Raw genomic sequence first — 15,699 nt, 5'->3', positions numbered from 1 at the left:
GCTCTGAAATGCGTGTAAAAATGGGATGTAAAACATCATATAAAAGACACGCATCAATATATACAACCAAAAAGGGAAATGTACAACAAACTGGGGGCTCGAGCCCCGAACAAAGTCTAACATGTTCAAAATAAAGGTCTAAATGTACAAATGTGCAAAATACGGCCAATAAACAAACAAAAACTGCACAAAACTACTGCTGGTCGCCCTTCAGCTCTGCAACCCTTGCCGCAAGAGCAGCAATCTCGGCGTCTCGAACCTCGAGCTCCCTCAACAAGCGAGTTGTCTCCTCCCGAGACTGGGTCAACACTCGCTCCAGCTCGCGGTCACCCTGTAAACAACAAAATTGGCTCATGTCAATCGTTTCAAGAAAAATCGGAAAATCAAAATTAAAAAATAGAACAGTCACAAGGTTCATAGCTGACGGCCTCGACCGCCGATAAGTGCCTCGACGGCAGTAGCTCGCAGCCGGTGGGCCACCCTTCATAACGCCACGAACCGAGACGGCGCGACCTGCATTTTCAAAAAGAAGTTCTCAATAATTGAACAAACTCTATCAAATGTGTTCTTACACAAAAATCACACAAAATTAGAGGCTCACCCTCCGAATCGAATCTTGCCGATCGTCAGGCCAAAGATCCGTCACGGCTCACGTCAAAGTCACGCAGCTCGGAGATCGTCGTCCTCCCGGTCGCGTCAGTGTACTCGAGGGTCTCGGGGTACTCTGAGGGCTCGATGCCCGCCGCCTCAACCTCCTGCAAAACCAAATATTTCTCATTAACCGATGATCTTTCATCATAGTTCTCAAAAATCAAGTAAAGAGAAAGGGCAAAAAAATGCTCACCACTACCGGCCAGTACGCCAGCCTCCCGTAGAGGAACGCCGAGTAGTCCTCGCCAGGAAGAAGGAGGGCATCACCACTAGCGCCAGCCAAGTTCGCCTCCCTCTCTGCCTCAGAAGGCTCCCTGAACATCGTCCTAGGAGGATCGATGGGAACCGTCAACACGTCCCGAGAGCACTGACGAGCCAAGCGCTCGCCCAAGTACCACACATGACCCATCGACGTCCTCAACAGTAGCCGGCTCAAGCTCCTAGGTCGAAGGACCTCAACCACAAAAGGAGGCGCTCCAGCGTACTCCGCCCAAGGCCTGGGCACCCACTGGGACAAGATAAACAAAGGAATCATTCTTATGATCAATTTAAAAGCAATATAGGAACAAATGAATATGAGATGCTTACGCTGTCTAGCTGAAGAGCGTTCACGTCCCGCCGGTAGACACCGTGAGAAGAACGCTTGCTCTTCGTCCTGCATATCACCCAATCCCTCACCACGGGATAGGCCTTCTCCGGCCGCTCCGTCCTCTTGGGCGCGAGGCCCGGGAAGTAGGAGTACACCCACGCCTGCGAGGCAAGATAGTCAATGACGATCTTTCGTAATTTGGTAAGGAAAGGAATTGATTTTGATCTAAATGAAGGTTCATACCTCTAACAGTAGTTCAGGTCCGACAGCGCCAGGAGAAGTCCCCTTCTCCATCAACTCCGGACGAACCATGGTCCTCATGAAGCGGATGAGGACCGCAAAACCAAGATGACCCGGCCCCAACGCCCTAGGGAGCTCGGGTCGAAAGGAAGGGAAGAAGCTTCGTCGATGACCTCTCGCCCTTGTCTCCGAGGTAAATCGAAGACGAAACCACCGAGCCACAAACGAGCCCTCTACTCAGACAGACGGGGAGGAGGAGCCGTCTCCCTCCCGTCAATCGTCACCAGCGCCGGGATCTTTTCGCAAAATAGTCTCGAACGTAGGAGCGGGCACCAAACCCAAGATTTGTGACAGCCCTCGGCGACAAGTTCCAGCCGATCAACCCCCTAGCCTCGGCCGAGTCCACCCTCATGGCAGTCTCCGGCCACTCCACAGCCTCAGTCCCACTCGGCAGACCAGAAATCATGCCGTAGTCCTCCAGTGTGACTCCCACCTCACCAAAAGGCATGTGAAATGTGGAAGTCGTATCCCATAATCGGTCCAAGAAAGCACGGACCAGGCTAAGGTTAGCCCGCAACTTCCTCTTCGCAATACCCCTCCAGGCCTGCACCAAAGAACTGAACGCTCCACGCTCGATCATGGCGCGCTCCTTCGCCGACAACCGCTCGTAGTACTCCATCGCTGTCGTATAGCCCGAGAACGACCTGATGTTCCCGGCCTCCTATTATGATTTGAAACAAAAGTTATCTTTAGTTTTGAATGAAAATGGGGAGAGATATGAACAAATGAATGAAAGAAGATGGGTGATGAGTAGTGAATTCCTATTTACCAAACTCTTCACCGTCCTGTAGGACAGGTGACCCTCTGCAACCCACAGCAAGTGCCTACTCTCCCAGGTCTCAGCCCACGTGGGAGCTCCTCTCAGCTGACGACCTCCTCGTCCAACGTTGGCCCGTCTCGGGGCCTCCTCCTCCTCGACAGCCTCCTCCTCATGGACCTCGTCCCCAGCAGCCATCACTGCGGCAGTGAAGGCCTGCTCTAAAGCCTCCTCAACAGCAGCAACGTCTATCTCCATGGGAGTCCTCCCAGAAGTAGAAGCCTCGTCACCTACAACATTAAAGCAAATTTAGGCCGCGTCACGTGACGACAAGCCTTAGTTAAGGGATTTTCGAGCCTTCGGAAGCCCTGAAATCGCACTTTTCTCTCCATATTTGGCCGTATTCTCACAAACCCGATCACTCATGTGGTAATTTGGGTCAAGTGAAGCCTAATTTGAAGCCTAGTTTTGGATTCGAGTCGAAATTTCGGCAGCATTTCGTTATAACGGCGATTATGCCCTAGAAGTGTCCTGAAAAAGCTGTCGCAAACCAAAATTCCGAGATTTTAGGAAGTTTACCCATCATCCAAGGATCCCAAATATCATGTTTCATCGCAAATGGGCAATCCTAAGCCTATTTTCGAAGCAATTTACGGTTCAGCTGTGAAACCGGCTCAAATTTCACTCAAAGGCTCAAAACTCAACGAAAATTCGAGACAAATACATGGTTATGTTCCTTATATTACCAATTATCCATTTCTAATGTTAATTTGACAAGGCAAATGCATTTGGGGGAAAAGCCCCAAATTTTCGATCGATTGGGTCGTAAACCCTAATTTTTTCGATCCAAAATTGGACAAATACCGAAGATTTAATGCAAGAATGAGACACATACCTCGATTAGTCATGATTAAAGCAAGCTTTTGGATCAAACCTTGGCGGAAATGGTGAAGATTTGAGATAGAAATGTGTGAATTTATGTTTCGAAATAATGAACACAACCCTTTCTGATTATCGCGTTTTTACGCAGGAAATACACTTTGGGAAATAGACGCAGCAGACGCTGCGCCTCTTCCAAGAGACGCAGCTCTTGCTGCGCCTCTTCCTTGTGTTCCCTCCATACGAATTTTCAAAAATTCGTTATGAGTTCGTTATTTGTGGGCCCATCTTTGGTGCGCCTCTTCCTCGATGCTATTTTATCCTTTTGGTCCGTTTGACTATTTTCTTTCGTTCCGGCCCGTATTTTCCAAGCCAGCAGCAAACTGTTGCACGTTATTTATTGCTTCTAAGACCTTTGCTTGTCGCAACAAGCATTTATTCCTTCACAGGTGTATCGACACGCGTTCGTTATAACGAGAGTAAGCGGATACACTTTCCCTCTCACGACATGGAGATTAATTCCCGATCATGTTCCCTAATGAGAGTAAGCGGATACACTTTCCCTCTCAAGACATGGAGATCAACATTGTTTCCTCTCAGCAGTTCCCGCCTGTGTCCTGCTACTCGCAATTATTCCTCGAAGACTACCCAAGCAGTCTTCTCTCAGCAGTTCCCGCCTGTGTCCTGCTATTCGCAATTGTTTCTCGAAGTCTACCCAAGCAGTCTTCTCTCAGCAGTTCCCGCCTGTGTCCTGCTACTCACCTTATTTAGCTCCCACGCTTGACCTTAGCTCAATAGCTCCCATGCACCTCCGGAAGCATCTCGAGAAGAAGTTTCAGGTATGGTTTCTTCTTATGGCTGGCGAGCCTCCTTACGTAGTCTAATGGACTTTAAACGACCCTCCCCGATAGTCGACAGACTCTAAAATGTTCCCGACGATAGGTCCCTGGCTCAGACCCCTTGAGCCGCCTCGCGTCGCCATAGTCGTCAGGTTGTAATCTTCGATTGACCTGATGGCTATACTTTGACTTTCGCCTTGTCCAAGCCTCAGTCAAAGTGGGGGCTCTGTAGATACCTCATTTATGCACCTCTCGCAAACCACCCGGTGATGATTGGGCCGCATGTTTGCTACGCGGAACGATTTGTGACAGTTCGTAAGTTTATCGTCAAGTGAATGCTCAAATATTAATGTCTACCTCTTAGTTGTCATCTATGTGCCGATACGGTCGTTTTGACAGTAATTAGAGTACATTTGGAGTCCGGACCTAAAACCGTCTTCATTTTCTGATAACCGTTAAATCCCGAGTCAGAATGTTCTGGAATGTTCCGGATATTTCTATTCCATATTTTATAAATATTTCACAATCTTTATTTTTTGGTAAACAATTTCCCGTAATATTCATACAAAATATTAAGGAAAACCGAATTATCCCTTTATTCCATAATTTAAACACGGAAATCTTTCTTCCGCAGGAGGAAACCACTTGGGAAAAGACGCAGCAGGTGTTGCGCCTCTTCCAAGAGACGCAATGGCTACTGCGCCTCTTCCCAGGTCCTTTTCTGCGTAATTTTCGTATCTTTTTCATATCTTTCCGAGATTCACTTCCAAAGACTCTCCGAAACCCTAATTCCTTCACGTGATTAGTATAAATAGGAGCCTTCGCTCCTCATATTTCTCACGCGAGTGTCCGCCCTTCTCTTCTCCCTTTGCATTCTAGACCTTTGTTCTTACTTTTTGGCGCCTACGTGCTTGAACATTCGACCACGTAAGCTCGGATCCTTCTGAGTACCAGCCTCGTTTGCATGACCGACCAATTTGACCAACTACACATCAATCAACCTAATTAATCTAATCGTTTTCCAGAGGGCACTTTCTTTACATTCGCGTCGAGCATCACTAATCGATATCTTAGTCCTTCTCGTTTCGTCAAGCATGTAAGTCTGAGGGTGTATAATCTCTCTTTTATTTATTGATATTTACTTTTTGTATCACTAATGTAAGGTTTATGTCAAAAATACCAATTAAAACCGATTTCTAAAGCCTTGTTTAAAACCCTTTTTACGGATTTTCAGAAGACAAACCGTCGAGAAAGGACGCAGCAACTCATCGCGCCTCTTGAAGGAGCGCACACTGCGCGCCTCTTCGTAAGGCCGCCGCAGATTCGCTTCCTTTCTTCTTCCTTAAATCTCTCGTAATTCGTTGTTTGTTTTATTTGTTTTCGTTTGTTTCTTGTTAATTCTTTGACATAATAGCATATTAGTTTCACATGTATATTAATTATCATCTTTAACACGTTTTATTCATCATAAATCCGACTTAAATCCCTTATAATCTCATATTTGCGGGTTTTCGTCATTAAATTCAATCCGGGTTGTAGGAATTCGATTTGTTCATATTGAGTTTCTGGAATTCGACCTTTGATATATTTTCATCTGTCTATTATGTTATTCGTCCTTAATTCATCATCAATTCATCATGTTTAGCCTATTTCATTTACCCATGTCGCTAATCAATCATTCATTCATGTAATAATTCATCTTAATTCCGTCTTATCCGCGTTTTATTGTTTTATGACCCTTAATCACATGTAATTAACCCACTAACCACTTTCATCCGAGTAAATAATTTAATCAATCATTAAATTTACCAACGAGTATTAACAACACGCAATTCCGGCTTCACAGCCAGAATTCAGGTCAGGAACAGACGCAGCAACAGATGCGCCTATTCCAAGAGACGCAGCTCTGCTGCTCCTGTTCCGGGTTGAATTCTGTCCCTGAACTCCGTTTTTGCCTTGACCTAGTTTAATTAGCTTACGTATAATTGACTATTATTCGTATTATCGCCTGTTGACTTGTTCGTTAATTCTTTTGATTCTTCTTTTACTCGTTTTCTCAAATTATCCGTTTTAAAGGTATTTTCGACATAAATCGCCTAATCCAATGTAATTATTGTATTATCATAATTTTCTTTATTGTATTTATCATTATTTCTTGTATCATTTGTATGTTTTCACATGTAATCGAGCATTAAATCCTACTTCGACCCAATTGTTTGCTAATTACGTGTCAACCGACTTAGTTAATTTTCACATGTTAGGATTAAAACTTGGATGTTGCATTGCATGCATATAGCCGACGATATATCGAGTATAAATGATGTCCCTAATCATTAGTAGAGGCCGCTATCGAGGCGGGCGGGATTAGGTGTTCGATCAAAAGAGCTTCCTAATACGTACCCTCACCCCTTACTCCAGATCTCCGTGAGCACCCGTGTTCATTGGCATCCACGAGAGTCATTCTAGACATAGAATGCTAAGGGTAACGATTGCTTAGTGTTCATGTCTTTACTTTGTGTCTTAACATGACACGAGGTATTCGAACGGTTCCAATTTCCCATAAAAATTGGTGACGACTCCAACAAAAATGCAAACGCTTGTTCTCTTCCTCCCAAGCGCCCCCGTGGGCCCCCCGCTGTCCACAGTTATATATCTATCTTTCTTGTTGGAATGATATCACCTATAATTATAACCTCAAAATTCAATTTCAGACAATGGCTATACTTTTTATGTAACTACTCCATCCAAATATTCATCTCAAAGCTATGAGTTTCTTATTTAAAACATTCGGTTAAATCGGCCTTCAAACAGAAATTTGTAGTCATTATCTACAAACCTTGACAAAAATGAAGCAATATACTAAATTTGTAACTAAAAGAAACAAATAAAAACTGATTGTTGTGGCATCTGGAGTCTAGGGTTCCTAGGTCCGTCTAAAATTCTTAAGGTTTCTCCTCTTGATTCGGGGCTCTTTCTCACGATTTTGATCGTGAGAGAGATCATTTTGCGTGTTTTTCTCTGTAGTTTTTGTTTTCTATGCAGGTACAAAAGATGAGTTCTTTACTCGAGCCAAATCGAAAAGCCAAGGGGCTAATGATTAATAGTGAGGAGATAGAAAATACAGTTTTCGAATAGGAGGAAGACAGTGGTTTGAATATTGGCAGCAAGATCTTAGTCGGGAAATTGTTGGCATCTAGGGCTTTAAATGTAAGGGCGACTATAGACACCATGATACGACTTTGGAATCCGTCTAAATCGATCTCTGGTAATGTTGTGGATGCAAAAGAGAAAACGTTCGTTTTTCGATTTGAAGGAGAACGGGATAAAGCACGAGTTCTCGAAGGACAACCATGGCATTTTGAGAAGTTCGTCTGGTGCTTTAATGAACCCAATCGTTCAGGTAAGGTCACGGATGTCCCTTTATACCACTTTCCTATTTGGGCTAGGGTTTACGATCTTCCCATTTCGGGAAGGTCGAGTCAGGCGAATATACGTAGGATAGGCGCAAGTTTGGGAACTTTCATTGAGACGAATGCTAGCCAAAACTCTGAGCTTGATAGGGCAATTAGGATTAGAGTAATTCATGATGTGCAGAAGCCCCTCAAAGCCTAATTCCTATAAAAATGAAGGAAGGAAAAGTGGTGATCTTAGACGTGAAGTACGAACGTTTACCCATTTTATGCCATGGGTGTGGGGTTATGGGTCATGGCGAGAAGGACTGTGAAGATGGCCCGTACGAGGAGGGTGAACTCCCATTTGGGGAATGGCTCCGAGCTTCCCCTTGGAAAGTTACAAAGACGAAGGCTGGGGGTAGTGGTAAGGCACGGAGGGACTTAAATGGGATTTTTGATGCTGAGGAAAAACGTGAAGCAGAGCAAGACATTTCGTTGATGATTGAGCGACTTCAATCTATTGCCATTGATCTCAAAACAAGGAAGCACATGGAAAATAAAGAGGGGTGGGAGCAGGCTGTGGAGCAGGATACGTGTGAGAAGCAACCTGTAACACCAACTGTGATGATAGTGGAAGAGGAGTGCGCTGAAGATGTTGGAATGAGGACTGGTTCACTTAGGCAGGGGACAAATGTTGAGGGAGCTGACTGCGTGCAACAGGAAACGAATGGGGGGTTGGGTGTTGTTGTGTCTGTGGAGGTAGGGACTGAGGAGGAGAATGCGGTTAAGGGGTCCAGACGTGGGGATATAGGGCAAGATGGGTGGAGGAGGTAAGAAGAGGGAGTGGAAGAAACAGGCGAGGGTGGGGGCAGAGATACGGATGTGGAGATGGGAGTGCTGAGTGGCGGTAAAAGGGGTCGGGGTGAGGAGGTAGAGAGTGGAGGAGAGAAACGTTTTAAAACATCTTTTGACGGGGGCGTCATAATACCTAAGGCGGAGGTTGGGGGTGCTCAACCCCGCCAGGCACAATGAATCTCTTAAGTCTTAACTGACGGGGATTGGGCAACCCCGACACGGTAAGTGCCCTCCGTACTCTTGTACGAAGGGAAGCCCCGACCATGATGTTTTTATGCGAGACGAAACTTTATGGTCGTGATATGAGGTGGATTAGGGAGAGGTTAGAGGGCTATACTGGGATTGAGGTGGATAGTATAGGAAGATGGGGGGGGGGGTCTTGCGTTCTTATGGAAGAAAGAAGTGGATTGTAATTTTGTTTCGGCTTCTGTTCAACATATGGATTTCCATGTGCGGGATGGGGAAAAAGAGTGGAGGGTTACTGCGTTTTATGGTTGGCCAGCTGTTTCAGACCGTCACCTCTCTTGGGATGTTCTGAGGCTTCTTCGTGGGCAGTCTTCCCTACCATGGGTTTGTGTGGGAGATTTTAACGAGATTCTGTTTTCAACGGAGATAAAAGGGGGTAGTCGGGCACAGTGGCAAATGAAAAATTTTCAGGCTGCGATTGATGAATGTGAGCTGAAGGATGTTCCTTGGGAGGGTTATGCTTTCACTTTTGATAACGGACAAGCAGGTACAGCCAATAGACAATGTAGACTGGATCGTGCTCTTTGCTCTGAAGCTTGGTTAGATTTGTTCCCTTATGCAAAGTTGTTTAATCTTGATCGTGAATTGTCTGACCATGCTCCGGTCAAATTAGATTTTGATAGGAGGGAAATTGGAGGTAGAACTAGAAGTCAATTTCGATTTGAGAAGATTTGGGTAGGGGAGGAGGGGTGTGAAGACGCGGTGATCAAAGGGGTGGAACGTGGGAATGGTGATCTTGCTTCCTCTCTACGCGGGTGTGCTAATGAGCTTCAAGCCTGGAAAAAGATCAATATAGGAAAAATTAATAGGTCGCTGGAGGTGAAAAGAAGACAATTGGCACGGCTCAATGAGGGTGATCGATCTGAGGAAGCGATGACTCGACGGCGTAAATTAATTGCGGAGATAGCTGGCCTTTATAAACAAGAAGAACAATATTGGCGGCAGAGATCGCGAGCTTTATGGTTACGGAAAGGGGATCGAAATACCAAGTTTTTCCATTCTAGAGCTGGGGAAAGAAGGAGGAAAAATCATATAGTGGGTCTGATCGATGAAGATGGCCGCGAACATACGGGCGATGAAGCGGTTGCACGGGTTGCCAATGACTATTTCCAGGAATTGTTTACCTCGTCTAACCCCACTTATTTCAATGAGGTCTTGCTTGGACTCGAGGGGCGAGTACTGATCGAATGAATCGTCTATTGCAAATGGAATATGGTGAAGCTGAGATTGTTGAGGCTCTTAATCAACTGCATCCTCTGAAAGCTCCGGGCCCGGATGGTATGAATGGTCTTTTCTTTCAGTCTTATTGGCACGTTATTGGTCCAAATGTTGTGAGTACGGTTCTTGGAATTTTGCGGGGCGAGATTTCTCCGAGTGAGCTGAACAAAACAAATATTGTATTAATTCCAAAGAAGAAGGCGCCGGACAACATTCGAGATTTTAGACCGATCAGCTTATGCAATGTGGCTTACAAATTGGTTTCGAAAGTTTTAGCTAATCGTCTGAAGCTTTTCCTGGGGGAAATTATTTCGGAAAATCAAAGTGCCTTTACTCCTGGACGCTTAATATCTGATAATATTCTTATTGCTTTTGAACTGTTCCATTATATGAAGAATTGTAGACTGACTGAGGGACATATGGCGATTAAGCTAGACATGGCTAAGGCTTACGATAGGGTGGAGTGGAGCGTTCTGCGTCGTGTGTTAATGTCGATGGGATTTGACCGTGATTGGATACAACGGGTGATGGACTGCGTTTCAACTGTCACTTTCTCCGTCCTCATAAATGGAACCCCATCTGACGAGTTTCGGCCGACTAGAAGGTTACGCCAAGGAGACCCGTTATCTCCATATCTCTTCCTTTTATGTGCTGAGGTGTTATCTAATTTAATACGACGAGCAGTGGAGCGTAATGCATTACATAGGATACGTTTGGCCAATTCGGCTCCGGTGGTCTCACATCTCCTTTTTGCAGACGATAGTATATTTTTCACTCGAACCACTATTAAGGATGCAGAGATCGTGAATAATATTTTGCGAAGGTATGAGAGGGCCTCGGGGCAACTTGTGAGTCTCGATAAGACGACTGTATCGTTTAGCAAGGGAGTGGATAAGAGAAGGCGTGATGATGAGGCGGCGGTGTTGGGCGTGGTTCAGGTCGAGGAGCAAGCTCGATATTTGGGCTTGCCCACGGTGATTGGTCGATAAAAAAAAGTGATTACGGACATTATTCGTGACAAGCTCTGCAAAAGGCTACAAGGATGGCGCGGGAAAATTTTGTCTAGGGCGTGTAAGGAGATTCTTATAAAGGTTGTTGCCAATTCGCTCCCTACCTATGTGATGAGTGTTTTTCAAATTCCTGAAAATTTTTGCGATGAGCTGAGATCGATAGTGGCTCGTTTCTGGTGGGGCCACAAAGAAGATAAACGCGGTATCCATTGGGTAGCATGGAGGAAACTGACTCGGCCTAAGGGGGTGGGTGGTATGGGCTTTCGTGACTTTCGGCTCTTCAATCTTGCTTTACTTGGTGAACAGGCATGGCGACTAATTACTAACCCGGATAGCCTATGGACTCGAATTATGAAAGCGAAATATTTCCCGGATGGTGAATATATGACGGCGGCTTTGGGCCATAATCCCAGCTATACATGGCGAAGTATACTTGAAGCTCGATCAGTTTTGGAGCAGGGGATTAGGTGGCGTATTTGGGACGGAATGGACACGGGATCATGCGTGGGTCCCAAATTCGCAGACGGGCCGAATTATTTCACCTTGTGGTCCGGGGTATGAAGGACTGCGGGTTGGGGAGCTATTGATGCCGAATGGAGTTGATTGGGACGAGGACAAGCTTAGCTTTTTTTTCCTTCCATTTGAACGGGAGCGGATCAGAAACATTCGAGTTAGTCCTAATAGGCCATGAGATATATGGTTATGGGGGTTAGAGAAGGATGGTGTGTATTCTGTCCGGAGTGCGTATAAGAGAATGGCTGGGGATGATGGTGATATGGCTACTAGCTCGGATGGTGATCGGGGTATGCGACTTTGGACTAGGCTCTGGAAATTTTCGGGTTGGCCTCACGTAAAGCTCTTCTTTTGGCAACTGTGTAGTGAGGCACTAGCTACAAGGGCGAACATCGCTGCCCGAATAGGAGGTGAGTACTCTTTTTGTCCTTTATGTCATTCTTTTGTTGAGTCGAGTCTTCATTTATTCCGGGATTGTGGGGTTGCACAATGGGTATGGGAGGGGCTTGGAATCGAGGGAGTGATCAAGCATCGAGGGAGTGATGTGAAGGAATGGGTGGAGGCATGTTAGAAGGATTTGTGCGAGACGGAATGTGTGAAAGTGATGGTGGGATGTTGGGCGATTTGGGAACATCGGAATAAAGTTATCTTCGACAATATTTTGGTGGAGCCTGAGCTCATTATCACGCGGGCTAAGGATGTCATACATGAGGGGGTAGGGGAGTGCGATGACGGGGTGACTGTTGGGGGAAGAGCGCGGGGTTCAAGGGGAAGGGGAGAAGCCGTAGAGGGATGGAGAGCACCGCGGGATGGGTATGTTAAACTTAACGTTGATACCGGGGTTAAAGATGGAGAGGGAGTCACTACGGGTGTTGTTTGTCGGGATGTGAGAGGTGAAGTGCTATGGGGGTTGGCGGTTGGTCGAGTACAACAATGGGAGGTTCATGTCGCGGAAGCATGTGCAGTTTTGGATGGCCTGGAAGAGGCGGTGCGGCGCGGGGTTCGATTGGTTGAAGTGGAGAGTGATTGCCTACAAGTCATTGAAGCTATTAAAAGAAAGACGATGAGGAGAAGTATGTTCTCGCTGCTGATCGAAGACATTCTTACTTGTAGTGCTCAATTTCAGTCGGTCACTTGGTTACATGTGTCTCGTTCTAATAATTGTGTTGCTCACGCTTTAGCTCATTGTATTCCATGTGTGTCGGATAGAGTTGTATGGGATGATGGTTTACCATTGTCGACAAACGCTGCTGTAAGTTTTGATCGTTTATCTATTGAGTAATGCCTTCGGGCAATTGCATTCAAAAAAAAAAAAAAAGAAACAAATAAAAACTTGAGTTTTCTTCACAATTATATGAAGTTTTGAAGCTATAATTGTGAGTTATGAAATTAAAACTTTTAGGGGTTTAATTATGTATACGGGCTAGTTAAAAGTGTGAGTTAAATAGGTAAGAAGTATTAAATTAATTTAATACTAATAGTTTCCGACTTAAAATTCAAAGTTTTCAATATAATAACAAAAAGAGTATTTAAGTTAACCAAGTCCTTTTCCTCACTACTACAGATATAGGGTATAACAACGGTTAAAGACCGTTGTTATATAAAAAAGCGGACGTTGTTAAAGCGTCCGTTGTTAAAGGTTTTAACAACGGTTAGTTTTTTTAAGAAACCCGTTTGAAAACTATTAACAACGGTTAAAAACCGTTGTCGTTACGAGTCATTCGTTGTGGAAAGTGTGACTAATTTTTGGTGGGAAAGTTATAACAACGGTTACAATAGAAAAAACCGTTGTGGAAAGTGTGACTAATTTTTGGTGGTAAAGTTATAATAACGGGTACAATAGAAAAAACCGTTGTTATAACTACAGACAACGGTTTTTTTTTAAATAACCGTTGTTATTGTTTTTTAAAAAAAAAAAAATACAAAGCATTACTGCCAAAATCCCTTCTGCATCAATTAATTATATATTACTAGATGTATGCATTATTACTGCCAAAATCCCAGCATGAAAGCACACAATATATGGAATGCGAAGGGTTATAAGATTTGAAGCAGGGATATGGCACAACTTCCTAAACAAAATTCGTATTAATTTAAGCATCAAACCCTAAACATATTAATTAAAAAAACAACTCAAACGACACATTACTAATTATAAATTTATTCCACTATCTCAATAACCAATCTATTATATCACTATCTCCACCCTAAACTCCAAACCCTAAATCTTTAAAACCTAATAAACTCCAAACTTCCTTTAATAATGAATGATACCATTCGTTTAACATGCATTATGACCGAGTACAACAAAAGTTTCATACGCCGCTTGCAGGAAATCGAGAGGAAGTACATGCTCTTCCTTGAGGATGCTCGGATCGCACTCAAGGAAGCCAATAAAAAATGGCTTGTTAAAGTCGCAGATAATGCAGCTATGTGAAGATATTGCATATGCGGAACGAAACCTCCAAATAGCAAAGGAGGAGAGGATGAATATCATAGAAGAGAATGCATCCCTATATGAACATCTAAGAATTGTATTTTTAGCAATGTATTAAGGTTATGTGTATATATCCATTAATTAAGTTTATGTATGTTAAATGTGGATTTGTTTTACTATCCTCTTCATCATCTTCTTTGTTTTATTTTATTTAATTTCTTTTACTAATAAACGCAGAAAAATTAAGCGAATAATAATTGGAGAAAGAACAATGACGGAGAAAAACACATGCAAATAAAATAATTAGAGAAAAAACAATAATGACGGAGATGACAAAACCTAAAACCATAAAGTGATAGATATATACCTGATAATTAAAGAAAGAAAGAGACGATGACAACAACAGTGACGGAGATGATAAAGCGACGATGAGGAAGAGACGATGCGAAAGAGACGATGAGAAAGAGTGTGGTTGTGTGTTTGTGGCTGTAGCTGATCTATGTTTGTGTGGTATATATTGTGGTAAAGTATTGACAACGGTTATTACATATAAACCCGTTGTCATTAGATAATATATTAACAACGGTTCCTTTGACAACCGTTGTTAAAAAGTATTAACAACGAGTTCTAATATAACCGTTTGTGGACAATGGGCCCACGGGGGCGCTTGGGAAGGACAAGCGTTTGCATTTGTGGAGTCGCCACCAATTTATTGTGGAAAATTGGAAACCGTTCGAATACCTCGTGCCATGTCAAGACACAAAGTAGTGACATGAACACCAAGAACTCGTTACCCTTAGCATTCTATGTCTAGAATGACTCTCGTGGATGCCAATGAACACGGATGTTCACAGAGATCTGGAGTAAGGGGTGAGGGTACGTATTAGGAAGCTCTTTTGATCGGACACCTAATCCCGCCCGCCTCGATAGCGGCCTCTACTAATGATTAGGGAAGATTGTTTATACTCGATATATTGTCGATTATTTGCATGCAATGCAACATCCATTAGATTAATCCTAACATGTGAGAATTAATGCTAAGTCGGTGAACACGTGATTTATCATACAATTGAGTCAAATCAGGATTTAAATTGATTACATGTGAAGGCATATAAGTGATACAATAGAAGGAATACAACAAAGAAAATTACAATAATTACATAGGGTTAATGATTTATGTCGAAAATACTTCTAAAACGGATAATTTTGAGTAAAGAAATAAATAAACAAATTAACGAACATGAATTAGGGTGATAATACGAATAGTAGTTAATTAATACGTAAGCTAAAACTAGGTCAAAGCAATACGGGAGTTCAGAGACAGAAATCAACCAGAACAAAGCAGCAAGCAGAGCGCGCCCTCCGGGAGAGGCGCGATGATTCTTTGCGTTTGTTCCTTGGCTCAGTTCTGGCTGTGAAGCCGGAATTGCAAATCGTTAATGTTAATTGGTGATTTTAAGGCTTGATTATGCTATTTGACTCGGGTGAAAGTGATTAGCAGATTATTTACATGTGATTAATGTTCATGAAAGCAATAAACATGGATGAAACCGATTAATGCGAATTAATTACATGATTAAAAGGGTTAATTAACAAATTAAGGATTAAACGAAATAATTAGGTTAAATATGATGAATTAATGATGGACGCGATGATAAACAGGTAAGAATATATCAAAGGTCGAATTCCAGAAACTCAATATGTATGAATCGAATTTCTACAACCCGGTTTGACTTTAATGACGAAAACCCGCAAATATTGGTTATTTGGGATTTGAGTCGGGATTTAATGATAAATTATATGTTAATGATGATGAACAATATGTTAAATTATCATGTGAATGAAATAAGAACAAACAAAGACGAAAGAAAAGAAAAGGACGAAACCAGCAGAAGACAAAAAAAGAAGAAGAGAAGCAAGAACGGCGGCAGCCTCAGGAAAAGGCGCAGCAAGTGCTGTGTCCTTTCCAAAAGGCGCAGCAGTTGTTGCGTCCCTTCTCGACGTTTGTCTCCT

The 15,699-nt window shown here is 43.5% G+C and overlaps 2 protein-coding genes across 2 annotated transcripts; both read left to right on the top strand.

Moving 5' to 3' along the window:
* The first annotated feature begins 8,700 nt into the window (after positions 1-8,700).
* On the top strand, positions 8,701-9,699 carry LOC141641331 (uncharacterized). The gene has a single exon (XM_074449999.1). The coding sequence runs from the start codon at positions 8,701-8,703 to the stop codon at positions 9,697-9,699; it is 999 nt and encodes a 332-aa protein (XP_074306100.1).
* Positions 9,700-11,853: 2,154 nt separating this feature from the next.
* LOC141641319 (uncharacterized) lies at positions 11,854-12,531 on the top strand. Its single transcript, XM_074449990.1, has one exon. It carries the CDS (start codon positions 11,854-11,856, stop codon positions 12,529-12,531), a length of 678 nt encoding a protein of 225 aa, XP_074306091.1.
* The last annotated feature ends 3,168 nt before the right edge of the window (positions 12,532-15,699 follow it).

Source organism: Silene latifolia, chromosome 1 (genome assembly GCF_048544455.1).
Source record: "Silene latifolia isolate original U9 population chromosome 1, ASM4854445v1, whole genome shotgun sequence".
In the NCBI taxonomy this organism is placed as follows: Eukaryota; Viridiplantae; Streptophyta; class Magnoliopsida; order Caryophyllales; family Caryophyllaceae; genus Silene; species Silene latifolia.
This window is presented reverse-complemented; position numbering and strand designations above follow the sequence as displayed.

Excerpts from the sequence above, each read along its gene's own strand:
- LOC141641331 (XM_074449999.1), top strand. The coding sequence starts at position 8,701 with ATGGATTTCCATGTGCGGGATGGGGAAAAAGAGTGGAGGGTTACTGCG.
- LOC141641319 (XM_074449990.1), top strand. The coding sequence starts at position 11,854 with ATGGTGGGATGTTGGGCGATTTGGGAACATCGGAATAAAGTTATCTTC.